Source organism: Corapipo altera, unplaced genomic scaffold (assembly GCF_003945725.1).
Source record: "Corapipo altera isolate COAL_440 unplaced genomic scaffold, ASM394572v1 255, whole genome shotgun sequence".
NCBI lineage: Eukaryota > Metazoa > Chordata > Aves > Passeriformes > Pipridae > Corapipo > Corapipo altera.
The window spans coordinates 70,844-93,869 of NW_020884929.1; the positions used below are offsets into that span (position 1 = coordinate 70,844).

A 23,026-nucleotide genomic window follows, 5' to 3' on the forward strand; every position below is an offset into this window, starting at 1 on the left:
TGCTCGGCAGTGTGCTGTCTGTGCCTGGTTTTTTTTGGGCTGCCAAAAAAAAAAAAAAAAAAAAAAAAGAAAAAAAAGCACCATGTGAAGGCAAATTGTTCAAACATTAACCAAAATTACCTGTGCATCAGCTCGCTAAGGAAGGTTTTAAGAAACGATTGGCTGTGTCCTTAACTCCTGAATCCCTCAGCATCCCTTCTGGAGACCCACTGTGTTGGAAGGGAAGCTCCAAACAAGTGGCAGTAACGGAGAACCTGAGGAATTTTGGAGCGTGGAGCCCTTCTCCTGTTGGAAATGAGCAGCTGTACCCTCATACTTCAAAGGTAAAATAACATTCCTTGTTTAAAATAACTTCTGCTGGTCACATCAACATAGTGATAGGGTTCATTTTTTAATGCATGTTTTAGATGGTTAATTCTTACCCCAAGTAAATATAGTTGGTTGTCGATTGTTGCCTGGAAAGCAGTAAATAGCTGGGGGTTTGTTTCCATGCCAAAGGTGTGCTCCTGGTTCCTGGAGATGTGCCTAAGGAATGCTCTGCTCTGGCTCCAAATCTGCTGAGGCTCAGTGCTCTGAACTGTGCAGACCAGACAGAAGATTCTTCTCAGGTTAAGTGCTGTTTGTAGATGCTTCTGTTTATATATTGCCCTGAGAATTTCAGGTTGGGGTTGTCACTTCTTGTTTAGGTAACTTGCCCAAAAATGGCAAGCAATTAATATAATCAGTGCCATGGGCTGATGTCCTGTGTGACAGAAACTGGATTAACACCACTTAATGATACTATGAGCAACCTGTCTTTTAAGCCCAAAGAAGTACAAAAGGAGGACTGTAAAAATTAAGTATGACCTCAGCCTAGTTCCAAGAGTGGAAAAGATGGGAACAAGGTATTTTTTGGCAAGGATGAGATGAACAGGCAAATCCCACATAAGCCTGTGTTTGAGTTTCGTTGCCTCTCCCATAAACTTTTTCTCCCTTGTGGTTGGTTGCTTTAATCTCAGCTGTTCCTCCCCTCAGCTATAATTATGGTTTTCTTGGAATGATTAATGCTGGAATGCATCCTAATATTTAGGGGTGATAAGATGGGTAACTCCTATGTATGATCTGAATCTTTCCAGTGTGTCTTTCAAGCAAACTAAAATACTCAGGGGCGGGGGGGAAGTGCCAATGAAAAGCTGAGCCCCTGACAAAGCAAAACTTCACTGAAACAATATGCAAAATACTTAGAAATATTTGGGGGGGGAGGTAGAAGAGGTAGGAAACTAGTGACTCTTACCTTGGTGCAATGGCACTTTTGGAAAGCCCAGAACAGTGCCAGTGAAAATTTCTTTTCTGGAAATAATTTTACTCCCCATAAATTCCTTTTAGGTCGTAGTTGTAAAAGACAGTGAATCTTTACTAGGCAACCAAATGCTTTTTATTAAGAAATTTCTCTGGGTTTTTATGTACTGTGATCACTGACACTGCATGTTTGTTTACATCACAAGCAAAAGCAGTTAACTTGCAAAAAAATACGGATTTGATTCCATTTTAAAAAACAAGAGAGGAAAAAAAATCTTGCTGCGAAGTTAATAAAAACATAAACTCAAAAGGACTTTGCTGACAAAGTGTTTCTAGGATGCAAAATTCGGGAAGTTACAGCCTAGGCTTGCAAATACTGTTTGGAATTCCATGTCAAAAGCAAAGCACATCAAATGCAGTGAGGAATTATGTCCCTCCTTGGAGCTGGGACCAAAACCATGCTCTGTGTTAATAATGCCTGTTAAACATCCCTTCGAGGCACGTGGTCACAGCTCTGGAATGGAACCTGCTGCCCTGGATTTGAGTGGCCCCCTGTCTGCCACGGGCAAACTGGTGATCAGAGAGCACTTCTGCCCCCGTGAAGGCAGTGCCAGGAATCTGTTCTTGCCTGGAACAAAGTACGTTCTGGAATGCCCGTGCTGAAAACACCAAGTAAGAAGGGCTGATGTGCAGGGGTGAGAACCACCAGGAACACTGGACTGTGAGGTGACAGCCTTCCATGCTGGAAGCTGTGCAGGCTGCAAAATCTGATCCAGCCTCCTCCTCCTCCTCCCCTGCTAGCACGGCTCGTTTTCATCCATCTCTGTGGGGCTTTTGTCTTGGCAGAGAAAAATGGAAGAAGAAATGCCACTCTCGGGTACCGGCTGCAGGGATGGCAGGGATCTCTCCTGCAAGATCGGCGCTTCGGCCAAGTGCAGGTGAGTCTCAAAATAATCCACGGACTCCCCTTCCTGGATCTCTGCCAAGATCTGGTAGTCCCCAAAACAAATGACGCACCTCCAGGGCAGGTCAATTTTGTTCAGGTAGCCCAGTTCCGTCTGGTTCACGGTCAGCTTCGTCCTCTTGCTCAAGTTCTTGATCTCGAAGCAGCACTCCGAGCTGTGGAGCTTCCTGTAGAACTGCAGGGCAAACTGGACCCGGGAGACACGGGCGTCCACCAGGCTGTAGCGGCAGGCGCTGGAATCGCGGCCGAACTTGGCCGTCTCGTCCGCCCTGACCTGCTCTCGCTTGCAGAAGTTCAGGCAGCGGAACATCATCTTCTCCCCTTGGCAAGGGTGGTAAAAGGTCATGTGGAGGCACGGCACCGTTTCTTCCGTCTCGGCGTCCTCAAAGGAGCTCATGATTGAAAAGAGTCCCTCGGAGAGAACAAGAGAGAGGTAAAAAAAAAAAAATCACCGGCGTGAAATCGCCGTGGGGCCAAACAAATCGGGTTCGGCGCGGCATTAAAACACTTCGTGTGCTATTGTGCAGCAACTGGATAGGATTTATAGCAAATTGGCTGACAAGTAAACGTGATGAAAGCACTGGAGCAAAGAAATGAGAGTTCAGAGCTCAGAAGCTCTGACTGACCACTGCTGCCAACGAGCTCTTCGTGAGGACCTCCCAGGTAGATTTATCTTTGCAAGAAATATGTCATTTAGGAGTAAGATTTACTTTATGGGCTTAAAATGGAGCAGTAAAATGGAGCAGGTACTGCCTCTGTGCTCTGCTCTCTCGTGGCATTCCTGTGACTAGAAGGTATCAAATTACTTCTACAACCAGTCTGTCTGTAGGCAGTAATAATTCAAATATGTATAAAGCAACTCCTTTGGCTCTCAGGTCAGAATTTACCTCTTGCATGAAACAAAACAGTGTTTAGCACTGACTGCTCTGACAGTGTGTAAAGTGAATGCAACAGCTGGAGTATTCTCTAGACCTAAATGAGGAATTGTCACCAGCTCAAGGCATTTCCCCACTGCCTGTTGGCAAATCCCAGCTATCCGATGCAGAACTAAAAATAAGTAACTTTTCTTGGCTTTGGTTGGTTTTGTGTGTGTTCTTTTAAGCGTCTCACATGCAGCACAGAGATGCCTGAGTATGAATTAAATTCTGTTTCGAAGTCTGAGCGACTGCGGCGCATCCTAATAAAATCTGAGGCACCTAAGGGAACACTGTGATCTGTTCCCCCACAAATGCAAGGCCAGTGTCTTCCTGCACTGAAACGGAGTCTAAAGAGAGAAAAGTCTTGGCACTTTAAGTAGGAACAAGAGAATGAGCTCCCAGTTACTCACCAGCGAAACATGTGAGCAGCCATTTAACTGGTTTCGTACAGTGCAGATGTTTGTCACGTTTCTCCTGCTGGATTGCAATGAGTTCCCAATGTGTCTTAACGCAGATCTTGAGCTCTCTCAGTGCTTACAATTTAATCTGGGGGTTTTTATGAGTAGGTGATTCACCACTGCAATTAAATGATGATTTGTGTTTTGTGATGATGGAGCTGAGCTGTGTTTTTGAAGGCTCATTTACGCCGCTGTACATAAACACCAAGCACAGTGAATGGCGGTGTGTCAGTGCATCGTTTTCTGTGTGAAAGCTCGAAACCACTTCCTTCTCCCACCTCTAACACAAAACCAGCAGCAGTTCTGACACTCAGAGTAGCTCAGCTTGCTTACTGAAGCAGACTACAGCAGTGCAGATGATGGGAGGAACAGAAAATTTCACGTTAAAACGAACTAGGAAACGTCATCTATGCTTTTGGCAGGAATACAGAGAGAGACACCCTGATGGCAGGTTATTCCTTTGCCATCTGTGAGGCAAGCTGTGGTGGCACCAGCATCCATCCTTCCTCCTGGTAGATTCCTCAGCTCCGGTATGCTGGAAGCAGCTCTGTGAGCAGCAGGGACTGTGTCTGTGTCTAATTCTGCCCTTTCCTGTTTTGCACCAATAAGGGGATATTATATGAGGTCATTTCTGGTGAAAGGGGAAAACCACCAACTCCTTTGATTTTCCTTAGTTCTTACATCAGCTTAGAGACAGTTTTCTGCCTCGAGACTTGGGCTGAATTTGATACCAACTTAAAAGCACGTTCTGCTTCAGCGATTATCTTTGTTACTCGGTTTCTGAATCGCACCAGGAGTAGGCAAAACACGGGAATGGAAAGATACATTTTGAGAAATCTGCTGTGTGCACAGATAAATGCAAAACACTGGCTTTACTCACGTGTTAATGATGACTTTTACAAATGGCTACATTTATTACGCAAGACCAGCCACCAGTTGCTCCAGCAGCACCCACAGACCCTGCTATCTATCTACTTATCTATCTATCCTCGTGTACCACCTCAGGCATCTCCACCCCAGCTGGCCCCGTCCTGCCCTAAAAGTTTATCGAGGTTGAACATACTTAACATACTACCACGTAATCGCTGAAGGAGGTTTTACTCACTGGAGTGTTTCGGTCAGAAGTAAACTTTCTCCAGCTGAATCCGGGCTTCTCTCGCAGCTCCTCTCCCCGCTGTTCTCCCTCCGCACCTTCGTTCGAGACAAACCAACCGTGATCTCATCTCATCCCCTCACGCCGTGAAGCGTCACCATCCCCGTTTCCAGAGGCAGGAGAACGAAGTGGAGCACTAAAGAGCACGGACTCCCGGAGCAGGAGTCTCGGTGCCGCCTCGCCAGCCCGCCCATCCTCCCGACCGAACCCGCCGCCTCCATCGCGACCGCCCGAACACACCCCCTGGTTCTACCCGCTGATCCATCCCGCCTCCTTCCGTCCCTTCCTTCCTTCCCCTCACCTCCTCTCCTGCCGAGGAGGTTCCAGCGGCTCCTCACGCCCGCTAATTCCCCCCGGGAGCCGGCGGGAAGCGCTGAGGCGGGAGGCGCTGAGGCGGGAGGCGCTGAGGCGGGAAGGGCTGAGGGGGGCGGCGCTGAGGGCACGGCGGGGCCGGAAGTTGAACGTAAATTTCAGGGGGAAAAAAAAACCCAAACAAACAATTCTCACCCCTCCAAAAAAAAAAAAAACGGCAAATGGTCAATTATTTATTGTGGTGAATAAATCGAAAGAAATTTCAGATTTTCAGCTGTGCCACCCGGGGCTTTACGTGGGCATCCGAACGTGTCGTGCCCGCAGCCAAGTCGGGGATCAGACCCAGAGTGTCGGGCAAAATAATTTTCACCCCCAAAGGGAACACTTCGAAGAATAAAATACACTAAGTAAGCGTCACGTCACAAGCGTAACTTGTTGACCCGGTGGTGCCCTTAAAGTGATTATTTAAAAATATTTGGTTGTTTGCTTTAAGCAACCGCAGTTCAGCTTTTAGTGCACCGCCTTTGGGAAACTACCTAAATAACCCAATCCTTCCCTGGCCGCTGATCTAAGCTGAGCCGAAAACTTCACTTTTTGTTTTTGCTTTGGTTTGGTTTGGTTCTACTCTTTAAAAATCCTGAGGCAGCTGTACTGTCTGGTAGGGGAAAAAAAAATGAGCAGTTCTTCCTCATCCAGCTGCTTAGTTTTTCTTAATAACCAGCACAGACCAAGAGGCAGAGTGGAGGAAAAACCTGTTCCTTTTCAATCCAGATCCCAAACATTCAGTGTCCTCCCTTTCCCGTGCCTGTACAGCATTGGGACTGGCAAGGCTGTGCCTCGATAAATGCTGAAGGCTTGCTTGCTTTGGCAGGCTTGGTGAAATGCTGTGTCGGTTCATATAAACTATTTTTCACTTGTGGGTTCTTTTTATGTGTTCAGCAAACAGGTAAATGACTCGCGGGTTGATAAGCTCCTTTGTAGTTCTCGTGGAATAACTTATATCTGTGTGCAGGCTGATACGCCTGTTCCATGTGCTCTTCTCCCCTGACATCAGAAAGAAAAAGGGGTTAAACTGCATTGTGCAGGAAGTCATATTGAAAAGCACAGAAGGGAAACATTATTCCGAGTTTTCTCCTGTAGCAGAATGCCTTTTCTGCACCAGGCAGGGCTCGGCCTGTGTACTCACACATAAAAACAAAAAGACACTTTGCTGTCTTCCTGGAAAAGCCAGAATTGTGCAACCCTGCTATTTATTGCATCTGTTGATAGTTATAATTCCTGTCAGCCCTTTGCTTCCGGAAAGAGTCTGATTCCCAGACTGCAAGAGAGTTTTTCTGATAGGATTGTTGTGATACTTTTGCCTATTGAGGTATGTGAGTACCTTTCCTTTTTTTTTTTTTTTGTTTCTGGGGTTGTGTAACATCATGTTAATTACATATTCCTTATTATTTTAAGTATAGCTCTTTGTGATTTTGTACAGGGGAGGGCAGGAACTGGATTTACCGCTCCTGCCTTCCATAAGTTTTTAATCAGTTAAAATGCTGCCAGCTTCAGGAATGCAACTCCAGGTTTGCCCCTTATATGAGAAAAAACAAATGCAGGCACTCTCTGCCTGCTTCTGGGGGTTTTGGGTGACCTTCCTGCTAAAATGTTTCTGTGCTTTACTAGAGTGCATTTCTGTATTATAATAACAAAATTTCTTCTGTCAAAAGCGAAACTGGAAATAAACACGTCATTTGGGCTAATTCACTATTTGTGATACATGGGCTGAATGACTGAGGTGGTTTTGAATTGGCTGTGATGGTACCTTATTTATTTTTCTAGCAACTGGTTGCTGTAACTCCAGAGCCTGAATAGGCAACATCCGGAAAACAAAAAACACTAAGTATTCTTGCATTTCTTTCAGTCGTGATCGACTCAGAAAGTCGGAGTCGGTGAGGGGAAATATGTTTCTTTCGCTTTCTGGGAAGATCGTGGTGGGTGAGAAGAGTTAGAAGAAAGTATATTCTCCTAATGGTTTGCCTGGCTGGTTACGATTTGGGAACGCCGTGGTGATATTTAAGGCAGAAATGCTGCTTTTCTGCAGGGCTGGCTCTTGCCACAAGGGGACACAAGGAGTCAGGCGCTCTCGGTATTTCCGTGTCGTGCATGTGGCAGATGTGACGTGGTGAGCTCAGCAGAAAGCTTGAGAAGGGTGCAAGAGATGAGTAGTTGTGTTCCCCCCCACCCCCAGGCTGGTTTTTATTTGCTTGTGCCCGGGCGATGCCGGGGTACGATACTGTTCACTGCCTCACCTGTACCAACGTGTGTTGGGTTCCAGTACCGACCTGTACCCTCCTGCTGCTCTTCCTCCCTGCTTCACAGCCCTTTTTATTATTCCAAACCCCCTTAGCACCGAGGCACAGGAGTGGGAGCCGGTAGGTGGCAATGTGTGACCGCACATGGGAAGCCACCACCATTCCTTTGGGGGATTTTGGTGTTTCCTGAGTATTTGTTGGTGGTTCGTGGGGGTTTTCTTTCTTTTTTTTTTTTTTTTTCCCTTATTTTTTTCGTTTTAAGTCAGAAATTTCGTTTTGTTGTTGCAAGAGCTGATGAGGTGCTTGTAAGTTAATTGTAACAGTGGTAACTTCCACGAGTTAGTTTGGGAAAGGCATAATGGAGGAAATAATTAGGTTTTGCAATAAGTTATTGTTACTGTACAGCAAACAAGTGCCTCGTGTTCAAATGCAAAAGAAATAGGCCCTTCTCAAATATAGGTGTGTTCCAAAGGTATCCCAGTGTATTCCAGTGGATCTCAGCGTGAGAGGGAAGAGAGATGCATGAGGAGGAGGAAGAGTGTTCACTCTGCACTCTTAGATCCCAGTGCCAAGAACAGCTCCACTCCATGAAGCAGAGAGGAGATCTTCCAAAGGAGGAAGAGAGAGCACTGTTCCCTCTATTTATTTCTTTGCTCCTTGTTTACTTAGGAAAAAGAAGTCTTCCATTTCCCATGTCACCTGACCTGAATAAACTGATGAGGAAGCTCACTTTGAATACCAAAGGGAACTGTTCCTTACAAGATGGACTTTGTCATGCCCCTCTCCGAGGTCTTTTTTTCTTTCTACATTACAATCTGCCCTTGGTCCTCCTTTGGAGCCCCTCTGCCTTCTTCCCTTCTCTTCCTTCTTACCTTTCTGCTATCTCAGTTTCTCCTCCATCTTCCTGCCCCTCTTGCTGTCTGCTGTTCTTCCCTCTTACCATCCTCCTGGTTGTTCTTCCTACCCCCTCTGTTGCTCCTTGCACCCTTTGTTTATTTTTTTCTCTGGACCCTTTCTCCCTCTGTCTGGATTCTCTCTCCCTTTTGTCCACCCCACTGCCCTTATTCCCATATGGACACTGTGGAAAGAGGTGGAGGTGTTGTGATCTTGGGGTCCCTTCATATTGACAGCTGTGTCTTTGCAGGAAGGTTCATGCAGCTTGGTGGGAGAGAAGCTCCAGTAATTCCATGATGTGGAAAAGGAAAAGTAGGGGAGGTTCAATGCCATAGACCAGGTGCTTGTTTCTTGCTCAAAATCAAATCATCTTTAAGGCCTGACACAGAATAAAAATTGTCAGCTCTTCCCTATTGTCCTTTTTTGAAGCTGGAACAAAGCTTGGAGCCTTAAATGTGTTGGAGCACCACGTCTCCCAGAGAAGTTTGTCTTCATGAAGAAAATTAAGAGCTGAAAAGGAAAAAAAAAGTAATTTGTGCAACTATTTTGAAAGCCAGGAGGTTAAATGTTGCCTTCACCAGGCCCCAGATTTTACCATGGAGACTGAATCTGCCCTCTCTGTCTGGTGTGACACCAGTTAGATGGAGATAATTTCTGGGCTGAACAGAACCAACATTTCCAGCTCCCTTGATTAAACAAGGTTATTTTGAAGAGTTAAAGATGAACTGTATATAAACTGTATTTTGCTGTTATGTAGCAGAGCCAGAGAATATAGTGGCCTTTTTGTTGTTTTGGGTTTTTTATGCCTTTGAATTTGTGTGGATGTGAAGGTCCTAAAGATTCCACGTTGTGTGGCACTAAAACCTCTGTTCCATTACCTCAGTTTATGGCATTTAGGGGCATGGAGTCAGCCTTGAAAGTACATACATGGCCCTTTTTCTCTTTTTTTTTGTTAAATATGTGTATGATTCTGTCCAAAACAGCTCAAGTGGCTTCCTTCCTACTCCGGGAAGCAGGTGCCTGGTTCATCTTTACCTTTGATTGCTCTGGAAACCCTCCCTCGGCGCATTTGCTCTCTGATGAGCTCCAGAAAAAAAAGGACTTTTTATCGCTGTAGGGACATAAATTGGCTTTGAGAGGAGGTGAAGGCAGCGGGTATCTCTTCCCTCTTTGCAGCCCCTTGCTTGGGACTCAAGTCTGTCCCTTACAGAAGCTCCTGGTGGTTGGAAACAGCGGGATCTCAGAGCACTGGGAGCATCGGTTTATGGCTCTGTGTATGGTCTCACAAGGGAACACTGTTCAATAGGCTTCAAAGTGATTCAGCCCTGGCATAACCGTGGCTGTGGCCACATGTAATATAGCCTGTAGCTCTTTAAAGAGGATTAGCCTTAGATCAGGGACAGCATTCATTGCTGGGTCTCATGGAAAGCAGAATATGCTAATGAAATGGAAATGTCTACAGCAAACATTGCATAATATTGGGAACCTCAAAATTGAGCATTGTGCCTTGATATCTCTGCTGGAAGTCAAACTTTCATGTGGTTTGTTATTTGGAGAAAAAAAAATCAAGTTTATAATATCACCACAATATATAACAAATATATAATAAATCAAGATCCGATTTGCAGTTTTACTAGCAAAATTAAAAAGATAACAGCAAACATCTGAAGGTAACTTTTCAAACGCTGTCAAATGCTTTAATGATGTCACAGCCTTCCAGCAAAGACAAAATCCAGCCACATCTTAAAATATCTTCATTTGGGTTTTCTGCAACAGGCAGAGGCTCGGTGGTTTGATCCTGCCTTCTCTTCCCAGCTGCCCTTCCGTGGCTTTAAAAGCCATTTTTGGGCTTACAAGACTTTCAGCATCAGTCCTGCAGACACAGTGTTTCTGACATGCATTTCTGGGCCCTTTCACCTTTTTAAGGCACTGCCTATCTGTACATCCACCTCCACTGGCAGTCCAGGGGGCTTCATTTGGCTCTCCCATTTCAGTTTTATGCCAGTCTTTGGAATGCTTGGAGTTTAATATTGTATAGATGCATAAAAAGCCCCCAAACTTCAAGGTGACTCATGATTCCAACTGATTCGAGGCGCTGTGAAGGATTTTAAGCTTCACAGGAAATTTGTGACCCTAATCTGAAGCTACCTCAGTGCCTGGACTTGAAACTTTTGCCCATGTGGAAGGGTTTTGACCTGCTCCAGGTGCTTTCCTCCTTGCACAGGCGAGCAGGAATTCCTGTCTCACCAGCCCAGCCGAGTGTGTTCGTGGCCTGGGCTTTGGTGCTCGGGCAGCACGTTCAGAAATGCAAAATATAAAAAACTCCAGTGCTGGACATTAAATACCCCCATAAGCCGTTGTGCTTTTGTGCACTTGAAGTGCCTCATCCTGCTCTGCTGGGGAATAAAAGTGCACAGAAAGCCTTTGGGAGGAAGATCCTTCTGGCTCCACTTCCAAAACGTGCTGCACTTTCATTGCTTCATGGTTTTTCTCTCTCAGGATTTTGTTGTTCTGCAATTTATTTCTTGTGGCTAAGTTTTGGGTTTGGTTTTTTTTATTATTATTTTGCTGTTTGGAAGGAGTTTGTTGGGTTTTTTTTTATGTAGTCGTGGAGGGTGGTGATCCATATTCATGAAAGAGAAGTCTTTCCAGCCCCTGCCTGGGTTGACAAAGACTTAGCTGTTTCACACAGCAAGCTGACTGGAATTGTGTGGGGCCTGCCTGCCCAGATTAGAGCAAACAGCCAGCTTATTCCTCCAGTCATCAGGCCTCCCCTTCCTAACAATTTCCCCAATTGTCATTTTGACAAGGCTGTCATTAGGTGATGGCTTCTTTTGGCCATTTTGCAGATAAAGATAATTTCCTTAAGTTCCATTTTATTTGACAACAAGTGGTTTGGGAGAGAAAGGAAGTGCTTCAGTAGTTTATGGATTAAGGGTTTGTCACTTCAAAGGCATCTTTGATCTAAAAATATGTGCTGTACCAAATTCATTATGTCTTTTTTTCCCTTTTTTTTTTCCTTTTTTTTTTAGAACTTTTTAATTTATTGATCTGCCCCTCAATTATTCCTTTTTCTTTTTTTTTTTTTTCTTTGCATCCCCTAGTAGTACTTGGGGATAGCAGTGGTGAGGAGAAAGTGCCCAAAAGGCCTCTCTGAAAAGTCATGACCAGGGCAAAACAACAGGTGCTTTTGTTCAGCGCCCAGCGCCGATGGATCCGCTTTTAGCCAGAGGTCCTGCCTGCTCCTGCCGTGGCAGCTCCATTAAAAACTTGGGAGACAGAGAATATGCTTCATAAGGAGTGGCTTGTTGTACCTCTTCTGTTGGTCTGAGTCACTCCTCTGGCGTAACTGGCCTAAAGCCACGGATCTGGTGCAGTTTGGGGCTGGGTTTGGACTCCCTTTGTCCAGCGGTGGAAGTTGCTGGGTGGTTTTGGCTCTATTTTGTGTCTGTGCTGCACTAAGAAATCCCAGACCTCATTCCAGGCTCTTTTCCTGGTCTGTTTGCAGCTGAAATGCTCTTCCAGGAAGCAGCAAGCTTTGGAGCAGGCAGGTGCAGCAGGCAGCGAGTGTGTTGCTTCCCTGATCCCATCCACCCACGGAGGCGTGCCCAGAGTTGGACTCGATGATCCTTATGGGTCTCTTCCAACTCCAAATATTCCATGATTCCTAAGTGCAGGTCTGCATGGCCAGAGTTTCTCTTTGGGTGCTTCTGCAGGGAGAGCAGAGCACATGGTGGGGGTTTGAATACGGATCAAGAGCCGGGCTTTTCCAGCACCTGCCTTAGCTGTGTCAGGCACTGGGCTTCGCTTTCACCCCTGGCAAAAACTCCATCCTTGGCTGCAGGAGCGTAAGTCCCCCAGGGTAGCCCATTGTTGTCCCCTTACACAGACCTGGCTGGGGCTGGCATTTGTCCTGTATTAATATTAATATCTCTTCTCCCTCATTACCTCAGCTTTTTTCCTGTAATGTCACCTCTGTATTACACCAGCCGGCAAACCACCTCCTTGTGCTGGAGGCTGTTCTTGATCCCATTTCCAAACAGAAGCACTTCTGCCTCGGCTCTGGCTGGGGTGGCTGTGCAGAGGCTGGCTTTATTTTTTTTTTCTTCCCTTTTGCCTGCTAATTGGCTGAGACCACCAGAATTTGGAGGACACAGATGTCACTGATAGTTTGCCTAGGGAGCACATTCATGCCCATCTGTTGCAGTCTAGAAGGCTGTTCATATATCCACAAGGCCTTCATTTAATTCTTGTCAGAAAGTAATGTAAATCCAGTTTACCTCAGAGGTCACAGCCAAGATTTATGCCAATGAGCCCCCTGCAATTTACACACACTGTAGTTGTATAGGATGAAAAGAAATCCTTTCATGTTGGTGCATATTAACAAGAAAGCTTGCCTTAGGAGAGGCTTTTTGATTGAGGTTCTTCCTTATTTTAATACAGCCAGTTGGGATACCCAGCTTTACCGAAAGAAAACATCTAATCTTTAAGCCAGAGAAGTAAACTAACTAATAACTAACTAACTAAAGCCCCTAGAAAATCCATTTAATTTTTTTTTTAAACTGCCTTTTCTCAAAGAAAGGTAAATGCTCTAGGAAAACACAAACATATGTGCTGAAATAGTCAGGAAACTGAATTTGCCTTCTGTGGAAGATGATATTAAATCAGTCATTGAAACCTTTGCTAAATTAGTGTAAGCATGTTTTCTTTCTTTTTTTTTCTCCTGTTTTATTTTTCAGTCCCTCAAGCTGTCAAATCTGAAAAAATAAAGCTGAACCTCTTCTTTTTGACAGGGGGTGACAGGGAGGACTCCAGAAGGCTTGTGCGCAAACCCACAGGAGGGAGAGCAGCTGAGGGTGCTGTGTGATGTGCACGGTCCCTGTTACCTGCTGCAGGTAAAAACACCAGCATCGATATTTATCAATATTTTTGCAGTCTTCCTGCAGAAATCAAGACAAGATGAAATATCAGAATATGGAGGGAAGATGAGGCTATAAATGGACCAGCCACAATAGATCCAGCACTGGCTCTGTGTCATGATTTCACCCCTGTCTTTATTCAACCAGAGACTCTAACAGCTTAAAGAGCTTCCCTAAAAATGAGTGTGGCTTCATTAACCTTAGGGAAGCCCCATGTGGAAGGGCCACAGTACACCAAATTAGGCTGGAGGGAAAAACCAGCAGTGCAAGTGGTGCAGACACTTGAATTGAAAATGAGCTGTTAGAAAAGAAACACTTTTAAGTGCCTTGGTTATTAAGATGGCTTGTAGGAGCAGGCAGAGAAAAGTGGGATGCAGCGATGGATCGGGATGTGCCAAGATGATTACAAAGGGGTTTCAGAGCTGGGCACCTCTTTAGGCTCAGTGTAGTTTGAGGGTGTTCCTTTCGTTTATACTGGCTCCTCCCCCCTTTTCCTCCTTCCTTTTTCCCCCCCTTCCTTTTCCCTAGTTTGTCTGGCCTGTGGATTTTACCCTAGCAAACACTTCCAAATGTTCCAGGCGTGAAAATCAGTATGATTTGCACAGTGTCCTAATGACCGGAGTGGTTTGGGATTAGGAGGCAGGAGAGCAAGGCTGCAAAATGAAAACAGGGCTCAGAGTCCCAAGTTCCAGCGTAGCACTTAAAATAATTAAAATGTTTATTTGAAAGTCAAAACAGCCTCGGTCATAAATAACTATCCATTCCTCGATTGATTGTGCCGAGTCCCAACCGAGAGCTCTGGGAATAAGGTTTATTTGCTCCCTGTTGGGATTAATCCATAAATGTAGTCTCCACATGGAACTCATCAGGTCTTTGCTTCCTCTTCATTAGTCTCCCTGGAACTGGAGGGTAGCCTGAAGAAGATGAAAATTAGGATAATATATTTTCAGAGAGAAAAGGTCTGGCGAACTCTAATTTGTGTTTCAGGGCCATAATGCTGTGGAAAATTTCCCAAACGATGTTGTCTGAGAAACCAAGGCTTGTTATCCTTGCTGCATTTGAAGTTTGAATGCAGCAATTACATCTTCTTTTTCTTAAAGCCTCCAAAGCTAATTGCAGTCTTAAACTGGCTAGATTGACTCCCAGGCTTCCTTCCATCCACAGTAGAACTTAAAATTCCTTTCTCTTGACAGATCTTTTGGTCTTCTAGCCCAAGGGCTCTGAAATGTCCCATTTCTTATTAAAGAGATCATTTCACTGTAGCCCACCCAATACTTCCCTCCATCCCTCTTGTTCTGCACCCCAGCTCCAATTAGAGGGCAACCACAGAAATGTATTTTCTCCTCCCCTGAGACCTTTGTAATATTTTTTTTTCCATAACATTTGATGCGAGGAGTTATTTTAATCTGGGCTCCAACCAGAAATGGCACAGATTTTTTTTTTTCCCCCTCATAATTTTTGTTTTAAAGTGTCTCACAGTTACGTCAAGCATTTAAAAACTGCCTGTGCCCAAAGCTGGAGAAAAGCTGTCACCAAAAAAATGCTTAAATCCTCAATCTGGTGCAAAATTGTTTTTATTGTGTGTTTTCAAAGAGCATTTCGAAGTGCATCCTTAGAAAGCATTTTCACCCAGGTTTTTTTGCAGCATGTCAGGCTGCAATTTTTGTCACTTCAAAACCGTAGTCTCCTTAAAGTACCACTTGTTAGGATTTAAGGGAACCTTAGGAAAGCTGATTAGTAACCACTGAGAGGGTTCTAAAAGCCTCCAGAAGATTTTGCTGTTGTGCTGTTCGCCTTTAGTCTCAGGTCCCGCATTTCCACAGGTCCATGAGCTGCGTGCTTGGCTATTCCCCTCTCCCAGCTGTCACTCAACGCCACAGCTGTCACAAAGCACAACTTTTACAAAGTGGCATCTGTGTAAAGAGGATGCTGCCGTAGCTTAGAGCTCTTTGGTGAGTTTTAAGCTGATTTTATGATGCGAGCCATTGTCCCCAGTGATGGGTCTCTGAAGACTCTCCACCTTCTCAGTACTAATGCACAGTTTATTGCGCTTTTCTCCTGGCGTCGCTGCCGTTGTAAATCAGTGTTTATCACTCCGAGTCTCCTTGCTGTTTGTTCAGTTCTTTGGAGGAAAAAACGTACTCCAAGAAAAATTCCTCTCTTGCTGACATTCATATATCACTGCTGTGGACCTGGCAGCTTCCCGGTGAGTTAAGCCCTCCCAACCCAAGGAAGCCAAGCGCTGTTACTTCCACACTAATTTGAGCTTCCCCGCTAAGTCCCGGCAGTTCTTTGTGAGACTGGCAGCCTGTGTGGCTCACAAAGCCACGGGGCCCTCCTGCTTACAGTAAAGACCCAGTGGGATCTTCCAAGCTGTGGGAGCACAAGCTGGGCTTAAAAGTCGAAATTTGGGCTCTGAGCTCCACTGGGTGCTCTTAAATACCGTGTTATTCTTTGTACGGGGAGATGTCCCACTGCTTATTTGCTTTAGTGGATCTTCCTAGCACACTGTGCTTGTGAGTATGTATTTACTGGGGCTATGAGGTGGCAGCTGAACATAGGCCTTCTCCAATGTGCTTCTGTGCCCTCCTGAAGCAGTTCCTAGTTCCCAGGACTAATGTCCACAGTGGATCCGAGACAGGTGTATGTCTGCTCGGAACTCACTCGAGGGGACTCCCTAGAAAACGAGGGGATTTTTTGAGAAATCAATTACACAAAGGAGTGGAGTCAGGGCCAGATGGCTGGGATGCTTCGTCCCAACCTGGGAGGCACTCCTGGGACAGGCATACACTCCTTCCCACAGGGCTGGGTAATCAGAGAAATCAATTAGCAGATGTCAGTGCAGTTAGCAGAGCAAGCAACCCTGGCATAGGTGTGTTACTGTGACTGTAGCAGAGGAGGCTGCCTGTCTTTTTTCCCTGATGGATAACCAGCAACTGGATCAACTTTCCCAGACCTGGCAGGGTAGGAAGAGAGGAATCTCCTTTCTGGCTGTTGTCACCAGGTTGAGATATCTATCCCTGACAACCTGGCAGTCCCTAGGGAGAGGGGACCTTTGTGAACTGGGATGTGGACTAAGACCCTGTGCCGTGAGCGAATCCCATCAGGGTGGTGGCCTTTTTTTTCAGGCTGATCTTTGCCAGCGACAGGTAGTTCAACCCCATCTCCTGAGTGGACTTTGGACAGCTGTAGCTGTGTCACCAGCCCTGTCTCTGGTGCCATCTCCTCTTTCTCCTGAAGGGAGCCCCTAAATGGGCCCTGTGCCTGGTCCATCCTCAGGGATGTGATCCCACCACCCAGCTGTGCTCACCTGGCTCAAACCCTGCAGGACAGTGCCCTGCATGGGGTGGCCCTGGCGGCTCTTACTTGGAGCTAAAAAAGATGGGAAACCCTTTCAGGGTTTTTCCTTCTGTTTTTGTCCATGGCTCTGCCTCTAGCTGATCTTTTTTACTTGCTCCCCAGCTGCTCTCACACGTCTGTGCTCCTGCCCTCGGCCTCCTTTTTTTTACGGCTACTTTTTGAATTTCTTCTTTCTCTGCCATTTGTCTGCAGAGTCCCACTGACTGGCTCCTGCCTCCAGGCTCTTTGCTGATGAATCCCATCTTTTACCCTGCTCCACCTGCCCTTCCATGGCAGGCTCTCTGATCCTCTCTGCATTCGCATGAGTGCATCTCTTTTGCCCTCTGCTTTTCAATCTGGCAGCTCTTACTCGGGTGCCGTTGAGAACACGGGATATCAGCCACCAGCTCCAGGGGATCCAGCGATCCCAGAGCTGTGACAGAGGGGGAAAAAAATCCTCCCTGGAAATTTAGCTACTCGAATGTGAGTCTTTTCTGGTCAGCAGAGCAAACTGTGCCTGTATGTGTGTTCCTTTGCACTGCACTCCCCTTCCTCCTCTAGTGTACTGTTTCCCTAATTTTAGAAATGTCTTCACAGAGACTGTTTCTGACTGTGATGCTTCAAGCTGTGAGAACAGTTTTTTAGGTGAAACCGTCATCAAATTGGTGGGGGGAAAAAAGAAAAATGCCAAACCCAAATTATTTATTTTGTGCTTGATTTTTGCAAGCTGCTTAACTGGTTTGGCAGATGCTGAGCTGGATATGTGGGAATGGAAATGTGTTTTTTTTTCCTGCATCACCACTGGCAATGTCCTAAGCATCCGAGGGACTTGCAGTGGTGCATCCATGGAGAACATTCCTGCATGGGACGGAGTTCCAGGGTAAAAGAGACGGTTCCAGTGGTCTGGAAAATGCATGCAGCATCTTCCATGAGTTCTGCCATTCAGTCCCAGCTAACTGTGTGTGACAGCCCGAGCCTTCCAGGTGCAAAGGGCTCCGGCACAGCCCGGGTAGTCACTTCCCTGCTTGGGGTTTCCCTGCTCCAGCCCCGCCCTGTCTCCCCGGCACCTTGGAGATGTTCGCCTCGCACACTTTGTCACCGGGACCCTGCAGTAATTTCACACACTCCCCTAATAAAGTCCTCCGAGGCTGTCATGTATTTTTATGTATTTCCCTTATTATTTCTCCCTGCTTGAGCCTTTCGGATAATTGATGATACTTTAGTTAATCATTTTCCCCCTCCTTTGTTTGCCAGGTACCTCAAGCCTTGAAGGGATCCTTTTCATTTAGAATCCGTGTCTTCTCTTAAGTAATTGATCACCGCGCACCCGGGGACACCCAATTCACAGCCGAGTGGGATCAGCCTTCATGAATAATCAAAACGCCGTGGCCGCGCTGCTGCAGGAGTGCGAGCGAGCTCTGGACGCGCTCCTGTCGGCAAAAGCTGGCACGGGCGAGGAGGACGAGCGGGAATACCGGCGGTGCCAAGGTGAGCTCGCCCCGGGAGAGGGCGAGGCAAAGACCCCGCCGGTCCTCGGCCCTGCCCTATTTTTCTTCTCCTGGCAGATGAGTGTCAAGAGATGCCTGGATTTCGAGGCCGTGAATGGGATGCGGGCTACAGGCAGGCAGGGAAAGAAGTCCACTTTGTTGCAGTGAATTGCTGTCAGTTCTAATTTTAGGCTTCACTAAACATGAGGCTGTAAGGAACAGTTTAGTTTGGGAAGAACAATGCCCAAAAGTTTGCTGATGCACATAAATTTCAGTTATTAAAAAAAAAAAAAAAAGGGGGGGGGGGAAAGGATGCAACTCCTGAATAAGGGCACATATTTCCTCTCTTTTCATAGGAACTGGGTGAGGACCCTCTCTGTTTGTCAGCTACTCCTCATATATTAAAGAGCTCATTGCCCGAATCTTTATCTTGTAAAATGTGTGTGACCTCTACAAGTGGTGTCCGAGGGGGAAAAAAAAAAACAACAAAAAACAACCCAAACTTGCAATATCCCTCTTGAAAGGAAAATCCGTGCTGGCTAAAGGCTGGAATAAATAACCGGGAAAGGAAGCAGTGTTTAGCGACAGCCGTAATAAAAGGGTTACCTGCTGAAAACCAGGATTTATTTTGGTATCGCTGTGGTGCTTTGGGGAAAAAAAAAAAAAAAAAAAAGAATGTATCATTTTCTTAATTCCAGCGGAATTAAGGTTTTCCTTTGCGTGACACATCTGCGGCACTGCCCGTTTTCCCGTTTAGTGTTAATAATGTTTAGTTTTGCTTTGCTTGAGTGACTCGGCCATAACGTTAATTTGATCTTTAAAACCCTTTGTTTGTCCCGGGGCGCAGAGCCGTTGAGAATATGTTTTTCCGACCATCCCTGTTCTTGCTGGGAGGTCAGCTGCCTTTTTTCTGAAGCACCTAAGTCTGTTTGTGCTGGAGGGTGGCGTGTAGGTTTCTGTTATGGATACTGGAAGGTTTTTCTCTCCTCTTTTTTTTTTTGTTTTCGACAAAGGGTACTTTGTTTCCTCCTCGCGAATTCTTTTTAAGTTTTATTATGGCTCCGCAGAATAGGCTCTTGAACTCCTAATCAGGTAGCGCTTTTTTCCCCCCTCGTCCTCCTCCCTCCTTTTCTCCTATTAAATGCCACAAAGTATGAGAAATAATCAGTTTAGTTCCAGATAAGGTAAATCAGTGCCCTTATAATCACTCGATTAGACACGGTCCTTCAGGTAAACTGCTTCAGGAAATGGGCGATCAGAGCCCGTAGTGATGCTCGGGCTTTTCCAGGGGACCGTGTTCCCATCAGCTGAAAGAAAAATCCCCAGCAGCGGGGTGGTGACAGCGACATTAATAACCGCTGGGGCTCTCTGCCCGGGGAAGGCAGGGCCTCGCAGGTCGGCGGCTCTCGGCTTCGGGGGGACCCTCCCAGCGCAGGGGACGAGGGGGTTTCTTCGCCCCCCCTATTCCTCCCGGGGCTGCCTTTGTTTCCCCCCCTCCCCAGCTTTCTCAGACCGGGCGCAGGAGGGACTGAAAGCCGAATGGTGGGGAGAGGGGAGAGGAGGAGCACATCCTCATCTCACTTTAGTTGAGGGGGCAGAGCGGGAGTTAGGTGAGTCGGGACTGCTTCTTTACTTCTTTTTAGGCTAGGAATCATTCCAGTCAACTTCTGTGCCGGTTCAACCCTTGTTAATTAATGAGCTTATAGTGCCAGCAGTGAGAACAGCTCTCTGTTACAAGGGCAGACTCTCATCCTGGGAGCTGGATTTTAGCTGACAGCTGCAGGACTGTTCACACGAGCTCCCCAACTGGTTGCTGTGGTTCCGGTGGATGTTCTTGTGATACAGCATCGTTTTATTGTCACTGACTGGCTGATTTATTTATTTGTTTCCACGTGGTGACACCTAAACATCACATCGAAGAAGCATCCTGCTAGGCCTACAAGAATGTCCAACCCCAAAGGTGACTGAAGGCTCCAAGTTTGCCAAATCCTCCTGAAAATGTTGCCCTGGTTTCCTTTACTAATCAGCTCAGCAGTAATGACTGCTGAGGATGTCTCTTTAAATATCTAAATTAAAGAATTTGGCTTTAATCTTTGCTCTTTAGTGCATCAGACAGGAGAGGGATCAAGCATGGAAACCGAAACAAGAGGACAGCAGTAACACCTTTAGAGAGGATACCAGCATCCATGTTATCCCACTGATTGTTTTCATGGTTGCTGACAGTATTTTTTTTCTCTTTCACTGTTATTTAAGTAAGCAAAAGTCTGTGTGGGAAAGACAGAAGAAGAAGGTAGAGAAGCGGACAGAAAGGCTGTCTGTGTAAGGCTCCTGTTTCTCTTTGGACAGATCCCTCCCCAAAATGTCAGTGCTGTGGGATCATATGGGAAAACACATGCTTGCTGTGACTGCCTTCAGTCCTCCCCACCATCTCCCTTGGGAAAAGATTTTGGGAAGCTCAGTCTTCCCCCTTCTACGTGGGGGATTAAACCCCTCAGTCCGCCATTTTGTGTTGCTTGTGATGAGGTGGGTATCCCTGCTCCTGCACTGATTTTCCAGGGAGAGCTGAGAGGGTGGGAGCACGACCTTCTCTCCCCACCAGCTCTGCTGCTTGGCCACCTTTTTGCCGTGGCATGGAGGGCTGAGCCCCTCCAGACACCACTGCGGGAGGATAGGGAAACATGGGATGTGTAACAGGAAGGTTTCCAAACCCTGTGTTTCCTTGGGACAGCAACAAGTGAGGAAACGTGGGTTGCAAAAAGCGATATCTTTTTAAACGTGGCTTTTTGGAAAAGGGCCCTAAATACCCAGCTTTCTGCTTTTTCCTAGGAAAACCACATTGGTGAATGCACTGTAATATGAGCATGAAATAAGACTTTTTAGGCAGTGCATTTTCTACAGTCCATCCGTAAAGGATTGATTAAAAAATATGGAGCGATACATTTATTGCATTGCCTCGTTAAAGCAACGATGGTCTCTGAACAAGGGTTTTTTTGGGGGGATTAATGGCCAGAAGGGGCCAGACCTGCAGCTGATGATCGCCATTAACCCCATCTGGTCAATAATCCTTGTTAATCCACTTTTATTGGCCAGAGGGGCTGCCTGGACGAGTGGTTAGCACAGCACAGCACACCCGGGCTGCAGCTTCACCCCTGTTGCAAGGAAAATTAAATGTGGGTTGCAGCTGAACGGAAGGGACAAATCCAAGCCCAAATCTCTAGATGGGCGCTCCTGGCAGTTGCATCCTTAGCTGGGTCAGGTTGGAGACTCAACTCAAGCCAATGGAGTGGTGATTGCCCAGAATGGGGAGGCAGCAGGGAGGACCAAACATATTTTAAGAACGTGTTCTTAATGTTCGTTATATCGCTTTAGATCTCTCTTAAATTGCTTTCTGTGGTCCAGTTTGGATGTGTTCTGTCTCCCAGTTTGGATGTGGCTTTCCAGGCTGTCACCTGAGCAAGGGGAACAGGTCTTCTGTGCTGTTGACCCCGTTGTCCTCTCCTCACATGGGGGGGCACAGGTTTCCTCCTGTCTCTCTCGGAGCAGCTCTTTCCGCCCAGGCGGCCTCCAGCCTGCATGGCTTCCTGCTAAAAGCCTTTTTGATGGCTGAGGGCTCCCATTTACCTGGAGGGCAGAGCAGCCAAGGGGAACGGATGGCAGGCCAGCCTTCCCTCCCCACCAAGGCCGGTGACAGGAGCTGAGAGCTGGTAGCAACTGGGAGAAGGTCTTTTAGAAAGATCGGTGTTACAAGTGCTGCAGCTGAACCTGCTGCAATATCTTTACCTGCTCTTTGACCCTTTCAGCTCTGCTTCCTGAGGACTTGAGGACCCTTCTGGAGGAGGCAAAGGAAATGAAGTGGCCCTTTGTGCCGGAGAAGTGGCAATACAAACAAGACCTCGGCCCAGAAGACAAAACAAACCTGCAAGATATGATCAGTGCGAGGCTCCCTGACTTACTGGTATGAAGTTCAACACACCTGTTGTGTAAAACGTCCCCCTGGGGTGCTCGGGGGGCTTTCACAGGGCACTTCTGTTTCTGTTCCCACTCACGTAATGGTTCCCTCTTCCCTGAAGAACTGGTGTTATAATAAAACTAAAATGCCAGATGTTTTTTAAAAAAATTCCATGAATTTGACAAGACTGCTGTTCCTCGTTTAATTCCTCGCTTCCAGGAGGCCATGGGGATTACCCACTGTAGTAGGGCTTGCAGAATTCCTCAGATTTTCTCTTTTCAATAAAATTACATGTCAGAATCCCCTTTGAGGACCAAAGCTGGCCAAAACCCAGGCAGGAAAGGCAAAGATTTAATGTGAATTCTACCTGTGAGTAAAGGCTACTTGGCTGTGTAAGGAGCTGCAGAATCCAAAGGTGTTTGGGAATCCCATCCTGCAAGGTGATGAGTTTTAAGGATTAGAAAGTGGCAAGAAATGTGGGTTGCTTTTTGCTTTCCTGATCTCCCCAGAGGCACGTCAGGCGTGACTTGGAGCAAACAGAGGACACCCTTTTCCGTGGTAAATGTAATATCTGGGCTGAGGAGTATCCCTTTGGCAGGACATGTGTAAAAATGAGGTTTGGGAAGTTTCAGGGGTTTGGTTTGGTTTTTTTGCTTCCTGTGGTGCATGTCTGAAGCCAGCACAGTCCCACTGCTGCCTGTTGTTAACTCCAAGGTGGCCAGGAGATCTCACCTGCTCCAGAGAGCCCTTTCCCACTGAGGCCAGAGGGTTTCCTTTGGGAACAACAATTACTTGGAACAGCACGGAGCGACGAGGAGCTCCTCAGCAAAGCCAACTGTGGGGCCGGGAGGTGGGAGCCCCAGCACCCCCTCGCTCCTGAATTTCCTCGGGGAGGGCTGGGAGTGGCTGTTCCTGGGTATTTTATTTTCTCTCTCTCTCTCTCTTTGGTGTGTGTGGCCTCAGACAGAAATTTATGGCGGAGGTTGACCTCCTTTACAATCCCGGCGTGGCTCCCTCGCTTCGGAGCGTTTGTCTGCTCTCTCCGGGGATAAACACCTG

The 23,026-nt window shown here is 46.6% G+C and overlaps 2 protein-coding genes across 8 annotated transcripts in view; one reads left to right on the forward strand and one right to left on the reverse strand.

Annotated features, from left to right (window-relative positions):
* Nucleotides 1-1,278: 1,278 nt before the first annotated feature.
* TIFA (TRAF interacting protein with forkhead associated domain) lies at nt 1,279-5,182 on the reverse strand. Of its 4 annotated transcripts, none has more exons than XM_027658876.1 (4): nt 5,072-5,182; nt 4,723-4,808; nt 3,570-3,705; nt 1,279-2,654 (listed from the first exon to the last, which is right to left on the reverse strand). In XM_027658876.1, exon 4 carries the CDS (start codon nt 2,637-2,639, stop codon nt 2,076-2,078), a length of 564 nt encoding a protein of 187 aa, XP_027514677.1. In that variant the 5' UTR covers nt 2,640-2,654; nt 3,570-3,705; nt 4,723-4,808; nt 5,072-5,182; the 3' UTR covers nt 1,279-2,075. The 4 variants fall into 4 exon arrangements, with proteins under 4 accessions (XP_027514677.1, XP_027514676.1, XP_027514678.1 ...); XM_027658875.1 differs by having other exon boundaries at nt 3,570-3,736; XM_027658877.1 differs by lacking the exon at nt 3,570-3,705 and having other exon boundaries at nt 5,072-5,176.
* Nucleotides 5,183-6,317: 1,135 nt separating this feature from the next.
* The window catches only part of ALPK1 (alpha kinase 1), a 34,483-nt gene continuing 17,774 nt past the window's right edge, over nt 6,318-23,026 (forward strand). For 2 of the 4 annotated variants that reach the window (XM_027659058.1, XM_027659056.1), the window contains exons 1-3: nt 13,067-13,168; nt 17,786-18,019; nt 21,819-21,973. In XM_027659058.1, the coding sequence (XP_027514859.1) occupies nt 17,899-18,019; nt 21,819-21,973 (276 nt within the window). In that variant the 5' untranslated portion in view covers nt 13,067-13,168; nt 17,786-17,898. Of the gene's footprint in view, nt 6,456-13,066; nt 13,169-17,785; nt 18,020-21,818; nt 21,974-23,026 lie in introns of those variants that run through there. The other 2 variants (XM_027659059.1, XM_027659057.1) reach the window with 2 other exon arrangements.